At 38.1% G+C, this 21,621-nt stretch overlaps 6 protein-coding genes across 7 annotated transcripts; 3 read left to right on the forward strand and 3 right to left on the reverse strand.

Annotated features, from left to right (window-relative positions):
* Position 1: 1 nt before the first annotated feature.
* Positions 2 to 9,050, reverse strand: LOC132198590 (leishmanolysin-like peptidase). The gene is made up of 13 exons (XM_059622704.1): positions 8,767 to 9,050; positions 6,196 to 6,296; positions 2,827 to 2,857; positions 2,682 to 2,764; positions 2,500 to 2,617; positions 2,266 to 2,447; positions 2,000 to 2,200; positions 1,719 to 1,944; positions 1,476 to 1,663; positions 1,291 to 1,423; positions 1,081 to 1,240; positions 745 to 1,031; positions 2 to 643 (listed from the first exon to the last, which is right to left on the reverse strand). The coding sequence occupies exons 1-13, from the start codon at positions 8,890 to 8,892 to the stop codon at positions 482 to 484; spliced, it is 1,998 nt and encodes a 665-aa protein (XP_059478687.1). The 5' UTR covers positions 8,893 to 9,050; the 3' UTR covers positions 2 to 481.
* LOC132198592 (8-oxo-dGDP phosphatase NUDT18-like) lies at positions 8,667 to 11,413 on the forward strand. 2 transcript variants are annotated; one of them, XM_059622707.1, is made up of 9 exons: positions 8,667 to 9,023; positions 9,077 to 9,426; positions 9,509 to 9,691; positions 9,818 to 10,026; positions 10,210 to 10,312; positions 10,371 to 10,605; positions 10,665 to 10,770; positions 10,842 to 10,982; positions 11,041 to 11,413. In XM_059622707.1, exons 3-9 carry the CDS (start codon positions 9,586 to 9,588, stop codon positions 11,149 to 11,151), a joined length of 1,011 nt encoding a protein of 336 aa, XP_059478690.1. In that variant the 5' UTR covers positions 8,667 to 9,023; positions 9,077 to 9,426; positions 9,509 to 9,585; the 3' UTR covers positions 11,152 to 11,413. The 2 variants fall into 2 exon arrangements, with proteins under 2 accessions (XP_059478690.1, XP_059478689.1); XM_059622706.1 differs by having other exon boundaries at positions 8,671 to 9,023; positions 9,527 to 9,691.
* Positions 11,414 to 12,180: 767 nt separating this feature from the next.
* LOC132198594 (ubiquitin-conjugating enzyme E2 N) lies at positions 12,181 to 13,095 on the reverse strand. Its single transcript, XM_059622709.1, has 2 exons — positions 12,923 to 13,095; positions 12,181 to 12,841 (listed from the first exon to the last, which is right to left on the reverse strand). The coding sequence occupies exon 2, from the start codon at positions 12,813 to 12,815 to the stop codon at positions 12,360 to 12,362; it is 456 nt and encodes a 151-aa protein (XP_059478692.1). The 5' UTR covers positions 12,816 to 12,841; positions 12,923 to 13,095; the 3' UTR covers positions 12,181 to 12,359.
* A 475-nt stretch (positions 13,096 to 13,570) lies between these two features.
* On the forward strand, positions 13,571 to 15,728 carry LOC132198591 (peptidyl-prolyl cis-trans isomerase G-like). The gene is made up of 8 exons (XM_059622705.1): positions 13,571 to 13,730; positions 13,785 to 14,095; positions 14,159 to 14,246; positions 14,305 to 14,571; positions 14,625 to 14,859; positions 14,912 to 15,007; positions 15,069 to 15,184; positions 15,251 to 15,728. Coding segments are annotated over exons 1-8 (1,398 nt in total). The 5' UTR covers positions 13,571 to 13,728; the 3' UTR covers positions 15,534 to 15,728.
* Positions 15,729 to 15,961: 233 nt separating this feature from the next.
* On the forward strand, positions 15,962 to 19,948 carry LOC132198933 (cyclin-L1-like). Its single transcript, XM_059623265.1, has 8 exons — positions 15,962 to 16,360; positions 16,448 to 16,632; positions 18,509 to 18,629; positions 18,684 to 18,748; positions 18,803 to 19,007; positions 19,061 to 19,236; positions 19,294 to 19,500; positions 19,560 to 19,948. The coding sequence occupies exons 1-8, from the start codon at positions 16,106 to 16,108 to the stop codon at positions 19,711 to 19,713; spliced, it is 1,368 nt and encodes a 455-aa protein (XP_059479248.1). The 5' UTR covers positions 15,962 to 16,105; the 3' UTR covers positions 19,714 to 19,948.
* Positions 19,949 to 20,056: 108 nt separating this feature from the next.
* LOC132198996 (protein Fer3-like) lies at positions 20,057 to 21,606 on the reverse strand. Its single transcript, XM_059623361.1, has 2 exons — positions 21,483 to 21,606; positions 20,057 to 20,533 (listed from the first exon to the last, which is right to left on the reverse strand). Exons 1-2 carry the CDS (start codon positions 21,587 to 21,589, stop codon positions 20,116 to 20,118), a joined length of 525 nt encoding a protein of 174 aa, XP_059479344.1. The 5' UTR covers positions 21,590 to 21,606; the 3' UTR covers positions 20,057 to 20,115.
* Positions 21,607 to 21,621: the final 15 nt, after the last annotated feature.

The raw sequence follows: 21,621 nt of genomic DNA on the forward strand, positions 1-21,621 counted from the left end.
GCGTCATTTTTATTTGGAGAAATGAAAATTCCAACCAGAAATGTCAAGTTTTAAGTAATATTTAATTGAATCTTCGTTAAAATTACTCGTCGATGATGTACATGATCACATTGAAACATCTGATTAATCTTAAGACCTCGCCTGATATGAGGATCTTATACACTTTGACAAATGACAGGTCGTTCTTACTGAGATCATAATTTAAAAAGCTATAATCACTTCAAATGCAGAATAATTGATGCGGAAAACTTAAAAACCTCGAGGGTGATTCATCCTCGTTGAATTTAATTAAGTAGAATATCTGTCGTAAAATAAAATTCTGAGCAGTTTGTCAGGCAGACTTATTATAAAAATAATATTAACCAGAATAATCTAATTTGCCCACTAAACACATAAGCTAACTGAGTAGTGCGTAATGTCAGCACAGGTAACAATCACATTAACATTTCTTGCATGGCAACCCACATTTGAGCAAAAGTCATTAGGGAACCAGCCGAAGAATAAGAATAACGAGAAGAGTGATGAGCAACCTTGAATCGCCAGGACCGGTTGCAGAACACGTCAATTCATCCTGTTGAGTTTGGTATTTTGATAACGAATTGATCGGAGGCTTGCAGCTGGCGCCGACACTCTGGAGTTCATCCTGTGCAGAAATTTAATTTATAAATAAATGTTTTAAAAAAAATGCTTAATTATATAATAAAATTCCTACATTGTGATGCAAGATAATTTAAATTGGCTTACTTCGCACAGCTCCTCGCAGCTTGGGCACACGAGGGCTCCAACGTGCAGCCATTCGTCTGCCATTATTTTGATCGGAATTTCTTGGCCCTTGTGGTAGCAGGTGTAGGTGTAATTGGCCACAATGACGTTGATGCGACCTCCGTGGCAATTGTATTTGTAGCAACCGGAGCCCCAGTGCTGCCACAGTCGGACCTGCCGACAGGTGCGCTCCTCCCACATTGACCCTGTGTGATCGAAACAACGAGACCCTTCACCGTAGCTTTCAAGGGCAAAGTTCTTTTCCGGCTCTAAAAATACAATTTAAGCAGAAAGTTTCTTATTTTAGAGTTATCTTACGGGGATTATTTTCCTCAAAGTAACAATGGGATCCTCGGACGACCACATTTTTCGCGCGCCACGAAAACTCCTGAATGTAAGGACAGTAATCAGCCAAAGCTACGGAGCCTCCGTATTTCCCTTCGGACCCTTGACTTATGTGAGGAATTGCGTCGAAATTCTGAGAAAAAAATTATGTTATTGAAGCATAGGAATTTATTCGAAACAAACCTGGTATTTTGTCGGTAAATACCCCGAGTGCTCAACCAAATTGCAGAGGGCAACAGAACTCCGGTCATCCGTGCATTCAGTTTCAAGAGGGTCTTTTTTCACTTTATTGCAGTACGGGTGGATCGAAAGTCCACTGCAGAAATAATCATTTTAATTTTGCACGGCCGTCTTTTTGATAGACTTACAGCTTCACTCTCTTGTCCATCCACTCTTTGCAAGACTTCTGTGCAAAGTCGCAGCCCAAGTCTTTGCCCCAACTCAGCACTTGGGCCATGGAATAATTGGCTCGATACCAGCCCGTGTCCTCCATCAACGCAAGAGTTATGCGCGAATAGACTGGATTTTGAGTATGAGTCCCAGTCATGGCTTCGTTCTGTTTAAAACAAGAGTAAATATTTTTTTTCGTCCACACAAGCTGCTGCAATCACCTCGAAGACTCTTTTCTCCCAATGGGTCATTGCGGTACCTTCCTCACCCTGGTCCTCCAGTTCAGCTCCTTCCAAACTGTCACAGCCAAAGTGCCTTCGGACTTCCTCCACAACTTTCGGTAGAACGACCATCTGCACCATTCTCGTAATATTCCCTCCTCTCACTTTCCAATCCTTCCTCATCAACGTCCTGATGACCTTTTCACTCCACTGTCTTGTCTGAAGCCTGTTAATATAGATTAATTAAAATATTTTCCAACTGATATGTAAAAAATACGCACTTTTCATTTAATACTGGTTTGCCGTTGTCAATTCTTGGAGTTAATGGATTTCCGTCCGAATCTCGATAAAATGCGTACAAACTACTCGAGAAGCCGAGAGCATGGAGAATTTCGTGTTTGACCGTCGACAGCAAAATCTCCAGTTCTTGGGGTTTTGTGCTAATGCTGTCCGGACACAGGTTGGCATGACCGGCAATTGGCCTGAAAACAATTGAGATCAAAAGATGAATTAGGTCCTCAAATTTGGCAGAAATTCAAAATTTCACCTGTCGAGTGCGGCCTCCTGTTGGCAATGAGCCGCGTAGGCCACGGTCATTCCCTTGTGACACCTTTCCGTCTCCATCGCGGAAACGTAGAAAACAAAGTCGGCATTGGCGATTCCTGGACCTGCCGTACTGCCAGCGACCTCTCCACACTTTTGCCCTGTGGCGTTGCACGCGCGACAAACCTGCGGAAGATCGTAAATTTTTTAAGCACATAAAAGGGAAATTTGTGCTCACGTCGAGGTGCGACTCGGGCACTTGCACTTCGCCACACATGGTTCTCGACTCGCAGGCGTTTTTGCAGTAAACATGCGGCTCGCCTTTCCTGAAGAAAACTTGGTTGTTTTCGCACTTTCTGTGAAGGTTGTGGACACAAAATATCAGAGACTGTAGGCGAGATTTAGCACATTTTGACTCACCTGTTTAGTCTAATTACATTGGCAGTCTTCCTCACCATGAGCGCCTGTTCCCAAAAGTGAACAGCCTCTGGTAATATTGTATTCTGTTGGACAGAAAAAATGCGTTTTAATACAATAAATAATTTTCTGGTTTAAAAATACTCACATTAATTAACTCGAATTTCTCTCGATCAAGTCTGCAACACAGGAATGGAACAAAATTAATTTCAAAGGGTATAAAAAAATGAAGAGAAATGAGGAAAAACTTAATTTCACTGGTGCAAAGAAAACTTGCATAATTAATAATTATTACGAAGCGGTCATTCATGGAAACACTTGGAGATTTTCTTTGTTCAGCAGAAACAGTTTCACTTGACTTGAATAGTGAGAATTTGAGGCTATTAAAACTCTCCAAGATAGCCCCTGAGGTTAAACAAATTTATGAGCTTCTCCTTTCGACGACGGGCGACGTTTGTGCATAATCTTGCTAAGTGTCTTGTGAGAGAGTTTCGAAAATACTTTTGCGGCGTTTTTATAGATTCGAGGAAAGATTGGAGGTGGCGCTCCCGGAAATCAAATCTGTCGGAGCGAATAATATTAACATCTTTATTACTTTCAATTTTAACTTCAAATAAAAAATAATTAATTATATCTTGAAAATTATGACATATATTATTGTTAGTATTGGCTAATTTTGATAAAAAAAAAATATATATTTTAGAAAATTCCCATAAGAAACAATGTTTCTAAAATTCAGTTCTTGCAATAAATTCAATTTTTTTTTACTACTTTTTGTCTCCTTGGAAATGATATAAAATAAAACCAATTTTAAATTTATTATCAAAATTAATCAGGCCGTTTTTTGCTACAGCCTCATTTTAAAAGTTTATATTAATTAATTTATTAAGTTTTTTTCTACGTGCATTATTTAAACTATGAGCTAAAATAACTTTCCAGCAGAATAAATAATTGAGTAATATAATCTAATGATTTCAAGTGAAAAATACTTCAAGGTTGGCAAATTAGTGAAAATTGGCAAGCCCAATTTACGACCGCCTCGTTCGTTCAATTTCTTTCAACTTTATTGCACCGGCATTGGCATAAAACGAGATAATTGGCGGAGAGATAAATGAAGAACTGCCAATATCGGAAATGATCAGAAGCGGCAAGGCAAGACATTTCAGGCTCCATTTAACGCAGACGATGGATTCGGCTCAAGAGCAGTAAAAAATAAGAATTTAAGTCACGCCGAAGCAAAAAAAAATCTGTAACACCGGTGAACGCAATTTCTTCTTTTCATCAGGAAATAAAAAGCGAGAGAGAAAACGTTTTCATGCTTCCATTCATTATATTTTATGCAGGCGGTTTCGCAACGAAATGAGAATTCGTGCACATCTCTGGATGCGCAATAGTTGTTGTTTTGCACCTACCGAAAGAAAGATCATCAAAATAATAACAAAAGTGCCCTTTGAAAGGAGCGCGCATCACCTCTGGAGAAATTTAAATGGCAAGTGGGTGCCGCGATTCGTGATTCAATTACAATTGAGGTTTGGCTCACAATCAGAATCACACGGTCTCACAGCGTATAATAAAAAATAGATTTTCTTTCACTTAGGAATCAAAAGCAGAATCGAAATAATGAAAATAATCTTAAAAAAATTCTAGCTCTACGACAGGAAAAATATAACGATTTTATCTTAATAAAATTCCAAAACAACAATAAAAAAGATTTTTTTTTAAATTTATCAAAGGAAAAAAGATCACAAGAAAAGAATACAAAATTATCTTTAATTTTATTCGCTATAATACAAGTTTTAACCGGTTTTAACGTTCTTTATTTAAATTTTTTCATTGATAGTGAAAATGTATAAAAATTGTATGCATTATTTGGTTTATTATTTCTAATTAAATATTTTTCTAATTGTTCATTTTTTGCATTTTTATTGTTTTATAATTATCTGACCCATAATTATTTTCAATAATTCAGGGCAATCAACAAGCTTGACAAGTTCTCAATAAAAATTTCGGACAAATAAACAATAATAACATGTAAAATATATAAAAGTAAATTAAATTTGTGACCCAATTGAATTTCGAGTCATGGTTGTGCGATTAAAATTGACGGAGCCTTATATAAAGCTGCTGTGTGAACGAGACATTTCTGAATCAGCGTCGTGAGATCGTGAGGATAAAAAGATTCCACTCTGATCTCATCTCATTGCTACGATTTATTTTTTTTTCATCGAGGAGCCGCTATAGAGAATAGAAAGTGATTTGGCACGGGAGTAAAGAACTTTCAACCTTATATTCACAGTGCAGTGAGAAAGCCAAATTAATTCGCTCGCTTTCCACTTCCCAGCGGCCAACGAGAGCGCGGCTCCACTTCATTGTTTCCGTGCTCCACACGTCCAACCGTGAAACTGCCTTCGTAATCTGACATAAGAAAAGCCTCGTTTGATATACCGACTGGGACTTTTGCATAATTGCGGAAACAGTTGTTAAATGTTCATTTAGTACAAATCATGTGTAATTCTTTTATTTAGCAATTCAATTTATAACTCAATTGTTTTATTTTTGTTACTGGAAGAAAAAGATTGAACAATTTGACGAGACAAAGGCTAGACTGGAAGTAGATTTCGTAATCACAATAGGCCAAGGATTATAGAAAGAGATAATCCGCTGTAATCGTGATAATGAAAATTTCGTCTGTGAACAATGAAATTGCCGGAGTTTGTCACACGTGAATTGTTCTTCACGATCCTTCTCATTCAATTTACTGGGTGAGCGTAAATCAGGCAGAGCCAAAGATCAATTTTTTCCGTTTTGTAATCGTGAAATAATGAAGCATGACTATTTTCATCATCACGATCAAAATTTACATGAAAATATGTTGGTGAAATTTTTAGAAAATTTCTTTTTAGTTCTTATTTTTTCAACAAATAATTTTTTCAAAAATATTCTGACAATTATATAATTTGGATATTTTTTTTTACAAATTTAATTTTAATTTTGGTCAGATTATAGGAACGTGTGTTTTGAGCGAACTTTCTTAGTGGAGGTCGAGAGAAGACTGAATTATTTTTCGTTTTCAAATTGAAAAAATTATTTTTGTAAAAACAATTGTAACCAAAAACAATTTTACTAAAAGAAAAAAATTATTATTTTGATGACAAAACTTGCTAAAATTAATTTTTGTGATAATTTTTGTCAAAAAAATTTCACAACTCAAGAATTATGGCAGCCAAAACTTGAAGAGTAGGATATTGTTTTTCTAAAACAATAAAAAACTCACAAAACTCATTAAATAAAAATGAAAATGATTTAAAAATAATTTTCTATTTATCTACATAATATATGATTTTCTAAAAGAAAAAGAGCTGCATTAGTATCAGCAGTCCATGACCAGCACTTTTCTCTCTCTCACAAACCCACTTTATCCGACTGACACGTCCGCGTCATTTTATTGCGATCGCCGCTATAACGCGTGCCAGTTTCTTTGTTGTAAAAACACGAGCAAAATTACTACCGTTCATACCTGTAAACGCTCTCGTCGTAGTACAAAAGTATCCTCAGAGGCTGGTCCAGACTTCTTTTCCTAATTATGTGACTCTCCTCCAAGTGCACTCCACGAACAACCTGCAAAAACGCCCAAATGTTGTATTTAGTTTTTCATAATTCACTAATAATTATTACAAGCAGTTTTCGTAATTTGATGAATTTTTATTACAAAACAAAATTTATTGAGAATTGCAATGGTCTTTGAGAAGAAAAAATTGGAAAGCTAATGTAAACAAAATGACAAAGGAGTATAAAAATAGTGTCCTCTTTTTGACCACTGCGCGGTGTTTGGAAAAAAACGGAAGTGGAGCACGAGTAGAAATCAACAAGCAAAACAGATGCAAAAGCTAGTCTACGTTAATTTTAGGATGTTTTGTTATTTTAATATATCTTAATTGAAAATAGATAATTAAACGGAATTTTATTGTAAAAAAATGTTTTTATCAAAAAACAAAACGGCTCTACCAGTTTCAGTCACAATCTGCGACCCTATTTAATGAGAAAGAAAAATACAATTTATTAGTTTTAATTTTGAGTGTTTTGCTATATAAAAAGTGTAGTTTTTAAATTTTCTGATTTTATTTTTTTTATTTTTCTTGCTTACGAAATAGCTAACCGTGACCGAAACTGGTAGAGCCGTTTTGTTTTTTAATAAAAACAATTTTTTTACAACGAGACAAAGGCCCGAGTTTTTCACTTCCATGATCAAGTGTCAATTTCTTCCAACAAACAAATAAATAATTAATTCAATTTTATGAAAAAAATTAGAATATTGATTTAAGTAATGTTACAGAATTAATTGAGTCCTAAACTATAAATAATTCAGCACTAAAATAATGTGATAATTTTGAGAAAAATTATGATATTAAAAAAAGCACAGCCAAGATTTTACTCGCTGCAGTCATTCGTAAATAGGGTTAATAGCAAAAATTGACTAGCCAACGGGCAAATCTCTCCTGCGGGCCAAAAACTGTATATTTCGCCTGAATATTCACAAAGTGTATTAATCAGCGCGGCATTCAGAGCGCGTCAGCTGCAAAACGTGATGAGTCGGACAGAAGCAGAAAAAATTTGAGCATTTTTATTTTTATTGAGTGTGCACTCGAGCATTTCAACGCAGGATTAACTTTTGGGCCCGCAAGAATTTCTTGTGAATTGGAAAGTTCGGAGACGTTTCTTCTTCACCTTTGCGATTTGGGAAGCAAAATGTCACCGCAAAGTTGTAATTTATCGCGATTTAAAGACACACACTGCCTTGCCAGCTGATCGCCCACGAAACTCGAAACTGGGAGAAAGTGCAGTTATACTTTGGAGTTGCCAGCAGGGTGACTTGAGTTAATGCATTTGAATTTTTCATGAGCGCCACAAAGAAGGTGAGAGAGTACTTTCAAAAATTATCAAAAGTTGTTCGGAAAATTGTAATCAATAACAATTCAATCACGCATTTGATTTATATTTTATAGAAAAAATAAATTAAACCCAATTAAAAAGTATTTAAGGAAAAGGAAAATATTTAAAATGTAAACCAAAGAAGAAGAAAACACTTTTTTTTAACAATAGATGTGGAATAATTTCTAGACTTGGCTTTTTCACAAGATTAAAAAAAATTGCCAAAAAACAATGGATCGCTCTTTCTTCTTTTGTCCTATTCCACTTATTGTCGCATTATGTGCAAGAAGAAATAATAATGGAAGCTGAGAATTAAACAATATTTTTTTTTTTCAAAAATATATTTTATTTTTTTAAATTCGTAAATCTGGAGTTTTTCTAATTATTCTGATATCTTATAATGAAAGAAGTAAGTTTTTTGCAGTTTATTTGATTTTGATTTAAGCTAATTTATGCATTTTACGGTATAAAACTTTTGCAAAACAAGTCAAAAAGAAAGAAATTATGCTAATTATGTTAAACGATCATTTCCTCAGAAATTGGCTGGAAGTGTAATATAATTAATAAATAAATATCTTTAAAAAAATCACCTTTTTAAAATATTCAATAACATGACGTGATTGATAATAACAATTTTAATATTACAAATTTAGCTTTAAGAGCTACGGCTAAATTCAGCACCTGAATAATATTTTTCTCAATAATTTTGCTCATAATTTTCATAATTAAAATTTTCAGGTTTATATTGCTTTTCATAAGTAGCCATAATTATGGAGTGAATCTTGCAAAAACGTCTAAATTGATGTAAATAACGTTTGTGCCAGAAAATATTGCAGCAGTTAATTAGTCTGTGGCACACGCCAATTATCTCGAGCCAATCAAATACGTCCTTGCATGCAGTAAATTGATCTAGGCTTTACAAAGTAAGAAGTTTTTAGATGAGAAAAATAAATAAAATACTAAAAAAGTTGTTAAAAATTAAAATGATCAAAAATACATACAACCAAATGCTATTATGTAAAACGTTAAAAAATAATTATTATTTTTAGCATGTTACATACACAATTACATAGCTGTGGCCTTCAGATTTTAATTGGATACTTTGCAAGATTTAAATTCAAATAAATGTAATAATTAGATATAGGATTATATTTCTCACCTCTTCGTCTTTGGGGGGCACATGACTGCACGTTCTGTGTTCAAATAATGCAATTGCCGAGCCGTAGAAGAAAATCTGCATTGCCAGGAAAGTCGCTGACACCTTCCACCTGACTTTCGCAGCCATTCCTTCACCGAATACCGCCGACGGACGGCCGAATTCGTCGAAGGAAACCGCAGCTAGGGTACCTGGTGCACTTGCAAAAGTTTCTACAAAGCCGCACGGGTGCCGGAACACCTTGGGGCGAGCAGAAACAAGTAGTTGTTGTTGTTGACTGTCAAAACCATTCGACTAACTTTGTGAGCCAAAGATGAGGAGGGCGTAGCACTGCCGCAGACCGGGAGCGAGGGCCAATCAAAGACGAGCAAAGACAATGCAACCAATCAGCGATCGCGAGAAAGCCCAGCTCGACCAATCAGATTGTTTTCGTTGTCGCGAAGTTCGGCGCGTTTTTCAAATTATCTGAAGGTGTTTGGGAAAAGTGGGCGCTGGCGCTCCCCTGTCGTTGCCCTAGTCCCTTCTCCGTCCGGCCGACCAACCAGCATGCACGACACGCATTTTTGAACGTCCCGAGAGGTGATAGACCTCTCCGCGAAGGTCCCCCGCTTGCGTCAGGGTCGATATCACCGATACGCACCTATCCCATTTCTTGAAGCTCAGGTATGCGTGTGTTTCTGTGTATGTACATACAAACATAACAGAAACGACGTTCCAAGTCACCTACCGAACCAAATCCGTGAAGGTGTTTATGCATTTGCAGGAGCCGCCTAAATTTGTCTGCGTGGCCGCTGAGGAGTCTTTTGCCTGAACTACGGTGGAATGGACAGGATTGAAGATAACGTGAAGAGACTCCTGAATGGGGATGCCCTGAAGGAGTCGCAGGAGTTTTGTGACTTCACCCTCGAGGCGCAAAATGAAGCGACAGGTACGGATTTTTAAAAATATTTAATTTCATCTTTTTTTGTCCAGTTCCCTTTTAAAATTTAAAGTCAACCAATTCGAATGTGTTCCATATAAATGAAGTTCAATAATGTTTTTCTATTTTTTCTAGTTGCCAAGGGCGTAGCTCCAGCCGCTCCCTCCGACTACATTCCACAATTGAACAAAAATGTTTGCTACATCGTTGCTGCTGTACTGATTAACGATTCTGGAGAAGTGCTAATGATGCAGGAAGCTAAAAGATCTTGTGCCGGACAGTGGTACCTGCCAGCCGGACATATCGAAGCTGGCGAGACAATTCAACAGGCTGTTGAAAGAGAGGCATGACATTAATATTATTATTGTTTTTTACTGTAGAGGAAGTTAAATGATTTAAAGTTATCTTTTAATTTCAAAACTTTTGTCTCAAAATCAGTAATCGCTTTATATTCGCAACCTAGCCTGAAACAAATTAAATGTTTAGAATTCCTTATTACCTGAAACTAATTACTTTTTTTAATTCAGGTTTTGGAGGAGACAGGATTAACAATGCAAAGCACCACTTTAATAATGGTTCAGTCTGCGGAGGGATGTTGGGTCAGGTTCGTTTTCACTGGCAATGCAGCAGGTATTTTGATCCAACAGCAAAAAGCTCAACATTAACTTTCTAATCTATTTAAATTCAGGACGTTTAAAGACACCTGCTGAGGCGGATTCTGAATCGTTGCAAGCCAAGTGGATTTCGGACATCAACGAGTTGAGTCTTCGCGCATCCGACGTGGAGCCTCTTGTAGCTTGCGGACGTCAGTACTGGAGAGCCATAAAAGAAAAACAACAGTGGCATCCTGAGATTTTGCCTGTTGCCAGGCACCATACTAAATTGCTTCTAAGACTGCTAATTTGCGTTCGAAAGAAAGACACGTAAGGATTTAAAAAAGTTTCCCTTTTTTATTCATTGCTCTAATGAACATAAAATTCAGAAATCGAGTTCACATCTTGCTGTCAGAAAAGACAGAAGCGCACATTCCCACTTGTGAAATTAACCCCAGGAGAAGCTTGCATTCTACACTAAAAAAATATATGACGGTAAATTTATCAGAAATCAGTGGTTAGTTAATTTAAAATTTGGTTTTAATCAAACTATTTTACTCTTTCAGGAAATATTTGGAGCAGAGCTTCCGCAGCACAGACCTCATGGTGTTTTGAGTGTGGAGCATTCCCCGACTAGGAATGTTGAGGTGGAAGGTGACGGATTTTGCTTGACTTTGCTCATTTCCATCAGGCAGCCTTTAGAAGAGGTTTGAAACACTCACAAGTCATTTAAATTAAGGAAAGCTAAGATGCATATTGATTTAGGTTGGATTGATAGACAAATACACTTGGCTTGAGGTCAACCCTAACCTGGAGGAACTCATACTTCCTAGGATGGCAAAAAACATGACTACAATTTTGCATGTCATTCGGTAGAGGATTTGTTGATTACTCCAATTTATTATTATCAAGAAAAGCTAAATACTCAAATTTTATATTAAAAAATTGTTATACAGTTGTTGCATATTGGTTAAATTTTATTGTTATATAAAACTATACTGCAAGGATGCAGAGATGGCCAAGATTAAACAATAGGAAAATACTATAGCCTCAAGCTGATAATATTGTAATCGCAATGAAGGGAATTCTAAGCTTTCTGAATATTATGCCATTACATATAAATAAAATGTTTAAAATTATAAAACATTTTGATTATAATTTCATTTTAACCTTAATAAGTAAATAAAAATTTCAAATAACAAGATAATGATAAAAGATCTGAACAGGATACCAAAATTTAAGAAAGGTGGCGTGCAGAAAAATCCAGAACCGAATTCATTGTTTTATTATATCCTTTATTTTAAAGCACAAGATAGAGAAGATAATAACGCTACTGAAAAAGATTTTACATTACGGCTAAATTAGTTGATCTCCGCATCGAAGTGTACATATGCATCTATCCTCACTTTCAAAAATAATCATTGATGCCTATTGAGAGAAAATTTCACTATGCATATTTCACCAATTCTCCTTCCATATTGGATCATTCATGCATGCAAGATAATTAAATAATACAATTAGTTGTTTTTGCTTGAGAGAGGCAGACAAACGAAAAGCATAATCGAAATCTGACGAGCAAGAGTGACTTAATCTTATGCAGGGAAATTATTTTTCCCAAGGCATTTCTTTACATCAGGAAATTATGTTTTCAATGATATTTCAAGCTGCAGGTTTTAGGAATTGCATGCTTATGGATTTGGGATTAATCATAAAAATTTTGGCGGAAATAATTTTTGTTTACTCTTGAATAAATAAATAATAATTTTCAAAATAACTTGAGCGCAAGAGCAATTTGTCCAGCTCTCACAAGATAATTTGCAGAATAACTACTTAAATGGGGGGAATATTATTTACCGCTATTGAAAACCACCGATGCCAGCAGTGCCACTAGTCCACATGTGCAAAAATACATACAAGCTTAAACAAAGTTACCCTGGCATTCAATTAATTGAGTAAATCATTGCAGTGGAAGTTCAAACTGAAACAGTAGAGGGGATCGTCTGGCATATAGTAATGCGCAAAAGGCATTGATTTTTGCATCAAGAAGTGAAATAAAGTAAAAACTTCACAGTGTGCCAGTCCCACTAACTGTCCATAGCATATCTGCGTGTCCACTCCTTGGCATTCCTGATAGCTTCAGCCTCATTGACTTTCCACAGCTCGGCAACATCATTTGCAAGGGGGTCGTCCGGATTTGGCGCGCTCAGCAAAGCCTGGATGGACAACAACACCGTCCTGATCTGCAGGGCGGGACTCCACTTGTCTTTGAGAATGTCCAGGCAGATGCGGCCAAGTCGGTCAATGTTGGGGTGGTAGATCTTTGTAATGAAGCGAACTTTAGGGGCAGACATTGGGTAGTCTTCCGGCAGGAAGAGTTCCAGCTTGAAAAGGCCACCCTCAAAGGGAGAGTCTTCTGGCCCGGTCACTATAACGTGAAAGTAGCGAGCATTGCTTTCATCTGGCACAGCACTGATCCCGGGCACGGGCTCCTGCATGAGCCGCTGCGTTTCCTTGATGATGCGACGAGGCAAGGAACACATAGTCGCAGCGTGTTTTTGACGATGGCCTGCAACGAGAATCACACATCAATGCGGGGGTCAATGAAATGCATAGCAGGGTGCGTCGCCGATCTGGGGGTGCAGCTTACGTGTATAAGTCTAAAACCAATTAAATGGTTGTGTGCAGATTCTTGTGGGGTGTGATTTTAACGAGATTGCGGCGGAACAAGAGAGCCAGAGGATGTAATATGAACGCTCGCTGACAGGCTGACTTTAGCTTATTCGTCTTGTCGGCTCACGACTGCAACTCTCGGTCACCGGTCTGAAATTGAGGAGGAATTAGCGATTTACGAACACACTCTCTCAGACCGTCGTTGCCTTATTTCAGTGCAATGAGCTCAGCAAACTACAAATTCGGACCAGAATGCTTTTAAAAAGTGACGAATTTCCAGAAAGATTTGGAGAAATTTAACAAAGGGTGGGTGGCCAAAAGCTCCTTGCAGGCGGTCTCAAAAAGGAGTCACATACAAAAAGTAAGACACCATACTTTTCTTCCAGACTATTTTCACAAAATGTAAAAAAGTATGAAATACAAAAAAAAAATATTAAATTTGTTCATTATCTTACTTTTTCCTTCAGAATAAATACTTTCATTGCACAAAAATCTCAGATCGTTTTAACTCCTTTGTGTACAAAATCCATTCCCCTTCTGCGTTTCACCGGTTTCCCCTCTCCCCGTTGGACAACTAGCGCCAAACTTGCGTACAAACAACGCACAAAGAAGGAGGCGTGGCTGTTTTTTGTTGGTAAACCTGAAGTAGCTGGCAAAATGTTTTCTTCTCAAAATTAAAGCTCTGAAACCGTCTGAAACTTCGCCGGTTTCTCTGCGTTTTTTGATCGCTTTTAAAAAACATACTGTTTTAATCGGAATTCTTCGAGTGAGGAGTTCAGCGACATGTAAGTGCCGACCAATGGGCCCTAAATTTGTTTTGAAAAGCTCTTTTCTTTTAGGTCCGCTGACGGCGAAAACGTTGTTTCGTCAACGGTCGGTGTACGTCCACGATGCTTCATGGATATCTGCATCGCTGGCCTGGACACAGGCCGAATTGTCTTTGAGCTGTTCTCGGATCGATGTCCACGAACGGTGGAAAATTTTCGCAGTTTGTGCACAGGCGAAAAAGGCATTGGCAGCTTGGGCAAGCCGATGCAATATGAAGGCACCATTTTCCACAGGGTCATCAAGGATTTTGTCGTGCAGGGTGGCGATTTCACCGAGGGTGATGGCTCTGGTGGCGAGTCGATTTACGGTGGCACTTTCGAAGGTATGAAACGCACTTTGATTGGACAATTTCAGTATTTATATTAAAATGATCCTCCAAAATCAGACGAGGATTTGACGGGAAAACATGACAGGAAGTACTTGGTGAGCATGGCCAACAGAGGAAGAAACACCAATGGCTCCCAGTTTTTCATGTAAGCTTCATTAAGATTATTTTGTACATAACGATCTTATCATTAAACCAAATCATAGATTAACAGGACCGGCACCACATTTAGATGGTATTCATACAATCTTCGGTCATGTTGTATCTGGTCATGAAGTGATTGAGAAAATCAATAATCTGCCGGTTGACAACATATTCAGACCGTTGCAAGACATCAAGGTTACCAAAAGCGGCGAGTTGATACTCAGACCAAAAAAGAAGAAAGAGAAGAAGGTCAGCAGCAGCAGCAGTGAAAGCAGCGATTCTGAGAAGGAGACTGTCAGTAAGAAGAAAAAGAAAGAAAGACGCAAGAGGTGTGTGATCAATTATAATTTGTAAGAAATGGCACTCATTTTGACTTCCGCAGTGCAAGGAGTGATCCTGAGGAAGATTCTGCATTCAGAGATGAGGCAGGTGTACCCCACCCCTTGGTCACCACCTTCAACATAAAGAAGGATGAAATTCCGAGCGTGCCATCCAACAGATTTCTGTCGCGTCTTGTCGGCCGCAATCCGGAAGTGAAAACAAACATGGAAAGCAAGGCCACAAACATACGAGGTCGCACTAAAAGCGGCAGGACAGTCAAGGGAAGAGGCAATTTGGTAATCAGGTTTTTATTTAAATTTGTTTTTATCTAAAGAATATAACTTTTAGCGCTACCGTACTCCATCACGCTCAAGATCTAGAAGTGTCACTCCTCCTCACTGGCGTCAGGAACAAAGCAAAAAGATTTCTTACAAGAAATTTGAGGTTTGGCTTTAAAAGTTTTTTTCATTTTAAAAGTCATCACAATGATTATTTTTGATATTAGGAAATCGAGAAAATCAAGAAGCAGCGTGAAGATGAAATACGCAGACGAGAAGAAGAAAGGCGTAAACGTCACGCTGAAAAGGATAAAAGACCGCCTTTGCAAACTCAAAATCAAGTGTAAGGACTCATTTCAGCTTTAATAAATTTGTAGTCTAATTGCAACATAAATAATTTACTATTTAGGCCTGAAAAGAAATCATTTGACGATGAGAAGGAAGAAGGAGAGTTGCGCGAAGATGATGAGAAAAAAGATTCGCAAAGGAGCAGGAATAAGTCGGAGAGGAAGCTCTCTGGTGACAAAAAGAGCTATCGGGCTCGTAGGTCACGGTCGCCTAAACGCAAAAGATCCCCAAACCGCAAGAAGCCGTCTCCACCAAGGCGTCGCAAGCGATCTTCTTCATCCAGTTCCAGTTCATCGTCATCATCATCCGACTCTTCTGTCGATCGTAGACGTAAGAGGAAGTGAAAATTTTCCACAACATTTGTTCCACTAGAAGTAAAAAGCCGCTTCATAACATAATTTCACTTTACATTGTTAGATTTCAAGGTTCATGTATTTGTAAAATTAATCTATTGTGTATGTACATGACTGTATGTAAATGAATTATGGATGCTGAGTAAATTCAAGTAAATTTATGAAAGATACCAATGAAAAATACCTTTTTTCAATTGAAAAAAAAAATATAAATGTAATAATTAATTATCGAGAAAACTCTAGTGAGGCAACGCGTCAGAATATTAGCTACAAATTATTTTTTAATTAATAGATATCATGTGTTGGATTATGAATGTGTTGGATTTTAATATTATTTTTTTTTTACATTTGAATTTGCCGCTAAATGCATCATCAATTCATTCAATTCGATTTGGCAACGTTTTTGATGACGTCACATTTCAACGCCATCTTTAATTATCAGAACGAGGAAAAGAAGCATCCATCTTACTTCGCTCCACATTTTCTTCGATTCTCTGCAGAAATTCTTCTTCCTGGTTGTCCCATTGTCCGATGGATTTGTAGATCGACCATTCGCCTGGACAATGACGACGACGGTGGTCGAATTGAACGGCTCTACGCCCATGATGGGCGCACCGCAGTCCGGCGCTCAGCAACAACAGCAGCCGCCAATCTATGGCAAAATTTCCCTGCAACTCACCAACTGCCTTTTGCCAGAGGAAAAGCTTTCGCCAACACCGTCCGAGCAAGATGGCCTGGACAAAGAGGTTGAAATCGACCTGCGAATCCTGGGCTGCGAACTCATCCAGACCGCAGGAATGCTGCTGAAACTTCCACAGGTACATATGAAATTTTGCAATCATTTACATCATAACTTCCTTGCTCAATATTGAAAGTCTAGATCTGAAATAACCGTCATTTTTCAGGTCGCGATGGCCACGGCGCAGGTTTTGTTTCAGCGCTTTTACTACTCCAAATCGTTTGTGCGCCATCCTATGGAGATTTTTGCCATGGGCTGCCTCTGCCTGGCGTCCAAAATTGAGGAGGCGCCTCGAAGGGTGCGAGACGTCATCAACGTATTCAGCCACATAAAACAAGTCGACGCTGGAAAGTAAGTTATTGCTCAAATTCAGTCCCACTTGGAGAGTTATCGGATCACGGCCGTCTGGAAATCTTTCAAGTTGAAAATTATTTTGGTCTTGATCCAGCAGGCCAGTGACCTATAGCTCTCCTGCTTGACCTATTATTGTGACTTAAGAAACTTAATTGTCTACATCATAGTTTTGCTGTTATCAAATCAAAGTTTGGACTCGATAAAGCTAAAGGTCTTAAAATTTTGACACAATTTAAGTAATGTGGTAAGGAGGAGTACTCCAGTTCATGACTGACTTCTTTTATTATATATTTTATATCATCTTCTTTTTCTACTAATAACCAAATCTTCTCGCAATTTTAGCTCCCCAACACAGAATCCTTGCCAGAGATGGTCGTGCCATTGTCTGTTCATGAAATCAGAGAGAGAAGCGAAAACTCTAATTTGGCACCTCCAACTCTGACAAGCCCTCAAATTGAAAGCTCTCATAGAATTCTTGCTCAAAGCCGTTTTACTTACTCTCCACAGATGGCCCCTCTATTGAATGTGAAAGGTCGTGGGCCACGAGCCCCACCTGCCAAGCACCATCAGATTCTGTGTGTGTGTCCTCCCAGACCACCACCAACAAACAGCAACCACACATTCAGTGGGTGGGTGTTTAGCCTCCTCCTCTCACCGCTCACCACTAGCGTGTGAAGGTGCAGCCGCCCGCATTTCACGGTTCGGTCCCCCGAGCCCCTTAACCTTCCTACAATCACTACAACCAAAAGAACCGTATGTTAAGAGTTGCTCAAGGTAAAATCGACTGCCGCAGTTGCTTTCTTAAGGGAAAATGGCTGCGGTCGGTCCATTGGTTGGTCACTTTCTACTCATTTCTGATTGTTATAAGCGTGCATTACGAGGCTGGCAAAGTGCGTCCCACTGCGGTGAGTAATTTAGAAGGAGATGATGGACCCTGAAACGTCCCCGAGGCATTGTGGAAGCTTATGTGTATAAATCAGTGTATAAAACAAAGCAATGGCAATTTATTGTGTTATATTTTATCTCAAAAAATAATTTCAAATGTTAAAAAAAAATCACAAACTATGTACAGTAAAAGCAAAGTCAAATTAGTCTTTTATTATTGTAGGCAGGCGTTTTATTTTTCAAAGTGCCAGATAAAATGGTGGTATTATTGTAGAAGAGAGTTGTTCTTGCTTTTATTGTAACATGAGTATTTTGTGATTCTGCCATGTCTTAACTCTGATCAGTAAATGAGGAATTTCTCCTTAAAAAAATCATAAAAAAAATCCTAGTCCTTTTTTTAGACTGCAAAATTATCTAAATTTCGTGTTTTCTCACTGTATCTTGTGGTTCGGGATCTGTATGAAACCTTTTAATGATAAACGATTTTTCAAATTTTTTTTAACAATGATTTTCGACATTTATCTAAATGTAATTTTCACGAAGATCAGGTTTTAATTTAATAGTAGTAAAATAACAAGCACTTCTTTAAAGTTAATGCCAGCCTCATTCCGCAGCCCTAAATTTTGGTTGTAGTGACCTCCCATCCCCTGCCCCGTCCAACCCAAAAACGGTATTTTGCTTCGAGACAGTCGGCTTGCTAATGCCAGTCTGAGCTTCGTTTCAGATCCTATTATAGGCAGGCAGGCTCGGCCAACAAAGATGGACATAGAGTGGTGCTTTGGTTAGAGTGATTTTTTGGTCGAGGAGCGCACAGCGGAGCACCGGCTGAAGACACTTCTTCTTTTGCCGCTTGAATTCTATAAGCAAAATGGGCTTTTGTTTGAGGGATTAAAAGAGGGGTGGCTTTTTTTCATTTAGGTCTCGATAGGTTTTAAGAACTGCAAAAGTGTCAGGGGTGGGTGTTTGACCCTAAATCTGTTTGTTGCAGACCCATTGCGCCAGTGGTGCTGGACCAGATCTACAGCAATTTGAAAATTCAAGTTATTAAGGCTGAGAGGAGGGTTTTGAAGGAACTTGGTTTTTGCGTTCATGTCAAACATCCTCATAAGGTAAGTCCGATTTTTTAAACTAAGTTCTGTACTTACAGTTTTTGTTTTTCACAGATTATTGTGATAAATCTTCAGATGCTGGGATTTGAGAAGAATGAGGAATTCATGCAGTATTCTTGGTAATTGATTTTTCATCGCCAAATTTTCACTGTCTAAATTGATTTCTCCAACAGGAACTACATGAATGATTCATTGAGGACTAACGTTTTTGTGCGTTACGACCCAGAGGCAATAGCCTGCGCCTGCATATACTTGTCAGCCAGGAAGCTGAAAATTCCTATGAGCAAAGACCCACCATGGTATGGTATATTCGGTGTCAAGGAGGATGACTTGCTCGACATTTGCTACTCAATTTTGAGGCTCTACAGACGACCAAAGGTTTGTTGTTGTTTTTTATTTGTCTTAAATAATTCTACATAATCTTTTTCCAGGCTATTCCAGACCAGCTGGAGAAAATCGTTTTGGACCTTCAAACAAAATACCAGGAGACCAGGAACAGAGCACGCCAGGCCGGTCTGCTCAACTCCGCCAACAACACTCCAGCTCAAAACAGCTTAAGTCCGTCGACGCCCGCAATAAAGAAGCCACTGCCTGAGGTTTCTCCGAGGTACATCCAACACACCAGCAGGAGAAATTTTCTTCATTTTGATTGGCTTATCTCTAGGTCGAAGGAAACACGCAGGAGCGAGTCTCCGAGTCCTCACAAACACAAGTCAAAGAGCAACAAAAAACACAGGCATAGCTCGACCTCCCCATCAAGGTCGCGATCGCGTTCCAGAGACCGCAATCGTAAGAAGCTGAAAAGCCGGAACAGAAGCCTTTCCCCGGCATCGCCCACATCCCAGGATTACAAGAGAAGCCATAAGACAAGGTTGGTTACAAATAAATTTGAAGTTTGAATTTTTCTCTAAAATTTTACTTCATCTTCAGGGACAAGCAACGGTACAGGTCACGATCTCGCTCAAGGGACCGCCGTGACAGGTCTCGGTCGCGCTCTTACGACCGATACAAGCATCATGACAAGAGTAAAAAGCACAAGTACAGGGATGAGGGAAGCCGCAAACGCAAGGAGATAAGGCGGTAGGTGAAACTGGTTTTCATCTAATTTGTTTAGAAGAGGATAATGCCAAACATTGGCAATACGAAACTTGATTATTTTTTATCGAAAAGAAGTATTTTAAATAAATAATGAAATGCAAAGAGAAAAAACCTCAGAAAACTTTTAACGTCTTAAAAATTCTGTGACTGGATTGTATAATAAACATCGTGTGAATCGGGTGTGAATTATATCTAAATTGATTAAAAATAAGTTGACCACAGTTGATGAGTTTATTTTCGCTCACTTACAATTAATTCTTATTAGTTAAAAGTGATTGCACTTAAGGAAAATTATAATTTTTTTACTTGGTGTACATTTAAAATTAAAGTAATTTTTCTTGAAATCAAATTAAGATTGGAAGACTAGATATTTCTTTTGCATGCTGGATTATGATGATCCAAGTGGTGGCAAACTGTACGGAATGTACTCGGGGCAGTGCAGTGATCCAGCATGTCCGAGGAGTGAAGGACCTGGTGGCCCAGAGGCGGACGAGACACTATCTGAGCCGGTCGTTTTACCAGCCAGTAGCTCAGCCATGAACGAGATGTATGTTATGGCGAGTCGGAGAGTTTCAATGCGAGAAAGACGTTTCTCGTATGCAAACGTCGGAACCTTTCGGCGCAGTTTGTCGAACGCTTCGTTCAGGTTAAACATGCGTCGCCTCTCGCGGATATTGGCAGCTCGACGTTGTGCCATCGTGGCCACGCGCCGTCGCGTTTTTTTGGACGAGTGAGAGTTGCCACCTGGGTTTGATGACGCTGAGGGATTTGACGAACTTGAACCACCGCACGAGCGACCACCGTATCTGAAAATTAAATAAGCAAAATCGCATATTTATTTTAAATTCATTAGTAATCTAATATAAAATAATGAAATCTTTAAACTCAAGTAGTAAAATGCGATAAAATAAATAAGGCTAAACTGAGGCTAAATAAGAATGAGAATAAAAAGTGACTATAGGAAACATGAAAGATGACTAAAGTGAGATTCTCTGCGCTGGACGTGATATTTTTCACCATTGAAAACTTCTATTTAGTTGTCTGTTTGAAATTTTTAAATTATTCATTCTCCATGATTAGAATAGTATGTGGAAAAATAATACTCAGGATCAAAAGAAAAGTTGATAATAATTAAAAAAATAAGAAGAACAAGAGACGTGTGGAGAGACCGTTTATTTAAAATTATTTTACTTATACAAAATCAAACAAATACTTTTTTGAGACATTTTTAAAAAATTAATTTTTCAATGAAAAGTCAAAATTTTGGTTTGTATATTTCATTCTTTAAAGCCAAGTGTTTCTCGCACAGTTTCAGTAAATCCAAGGAAAAACCTCTTAAAAAAAAATATTAATGAGTTTGACTTTTTTTGCTCATCCAAAGACCCAATTGTCAAAATCTGTCTTTTTTACTGCCGTCTCCCTTTTACTTTTTTCTCTTTTTAAACCACAATGATGGGAATCACAAATTTCTCTGCTAAAACATTTTTTTTTTTTAAAATTCTGAAGATACTAAAAATTTGCAATTAAAATTATATGTTATCATATCATTAAATCCATTACAAAGGTCGATATAAGGCTCACTTAAAATATTTTCAGCAGTTCAAAGAGAAACAAGATTTTTGGGGATGAAATAGCGCAAAAATCCTGAATGTTGTACTGCGCATTATCATGAGAAAATAGAAATAACTCGGAAGCAAAAAATGATTTAAATTATTGAAGATTATTAATTTTGGTGTATTGTATATAAAGACTTACCTTGGTGGCGGAGGGGGGTTCACTGCTCGACCCCAAATGTCGCAAGGTAGGCCGTGCAGTCCGGGGTGCGGGGGTTGATGGTGAAATTGGTGGTGAGGGTGCGCCATTTGTAGCGAGTCGCCCCAAACGCTACTCCCAT

This window comes from Neocloeon triangulifer, unplaced genomic scaffold (assembly GCF_031216515.1).
Source record: "Neocloeon triangulifer isolate White Clay Creek 2 clone unplaced genomic scaffold, ASM3121651v1 ptg000013l, whole genome shotgun sequence".
Taxonomy (NCBI): Eukaryota; Metazoa; Arthropoda; class Insecta; order Ephemeroptera; family Baetidae; genus Neocloeon; species Neocloeon triangulifer.

Bases quoted from the DNA above. Each gene is read 5' to 3' on its own strand.
- LOC132198590 (XM_059622704.1), bottom strand. From the start codon at position 8,892: ATGGCTGCGAAAGTCAGGTGGAAGGTGTCAGCGACTTTCCTGGCAATG. The intron at 6,297-8,766 runs GTGAGAAATATA...GCGTTTTTGCAG, and splicing joins TGCCCCCCAAAGACGAAGAG to GTTGTTCGTGGAGTGCACTT. The intron at 2,448-2,499 runs GTGAGCACAAAT...GATCTTCCGCAG, and splicing joins TGCCCGAGTCGCACCTCGAC to GTTTGTCGCGCGTGCAACGC.
- LOC132198592 (XM_059622707.1), top strand. From the start codon at position 9,586: ATGGACAGGATTGAAGATAACGTGAAGAGACTCCTGAATGGGGATGCC. The intron at 10,313-10,370 runs GTATTTTGATCC...ATTTAAATTCAG, and splicing joins TTTCACTGGCAATGCAGCAG to GACGTTTAAAGACACCTGCT. The intron at 10,606-10,664 runs GTAAGGATTTAA...CATAAAATTCAG, and splicing joins TGCGTTCGAAAGAAAGACAC to AAATCGAGTTCACATCTTGC.
- LOC132198594 (XM_059622709.1), bottom strand. From the start codon at position 12,815: ATGTGTTCCTTGCCTCGTCGCATCATCAAGGAAACGCAGCGGCTCATG.
- LOC132198591 (XM_059622705.1), top strand. The intron at 14,860-14,911 runs GTAATCAGGTTT...TATAACTTTTAG, and splicing joins TCAAGGGAAGAGGCAATTTG to CGCTACCGTACTCCATCACG. The intron at 15,008-15,068 runs GTTTGGCTTTAA...TTTTGATATTAG, and splicing joins TTTCTTACAAGAAATTTGAG to GAAATCGAGAAAATCAAGAA.
- LOC132198933 (XM_059623265.1), top strand. From the start codon at position 16,106: ATGACGACGACGGTGGTCGAATTGAACGGCTCTACGCCCATGATGGGC. The intron at 18,630-18,683 runs GTAAGTCCGATT...TGTTTTTCACAG, and splicing joins ATGTCAAACATCCTCATAAG to ATTATTGTGATAAATCTTCA. The intron at 19,008-19,060 runs GTTTGTTGTTGT...ATCTTTTTCCAG, and splicing joins GGCTCTACAGACGACCAAAG to GCTATTCCAGACCAGCTGGA.
- LOC132198996 (XM_059623361.1), bottom strand. From the start codon at position 21,589: ATGGCGCACCCTCACCACCAATTTCACCATCAACCCCCGCACCCCGGA. The intron at 20,534-21,482 runs GTAAGTCTTTAT...TTTAATTTTCAG, and splicing joins AACCCCCCTCCGCCACCAAG to ATACGGTGGTCGCTCGTGCG.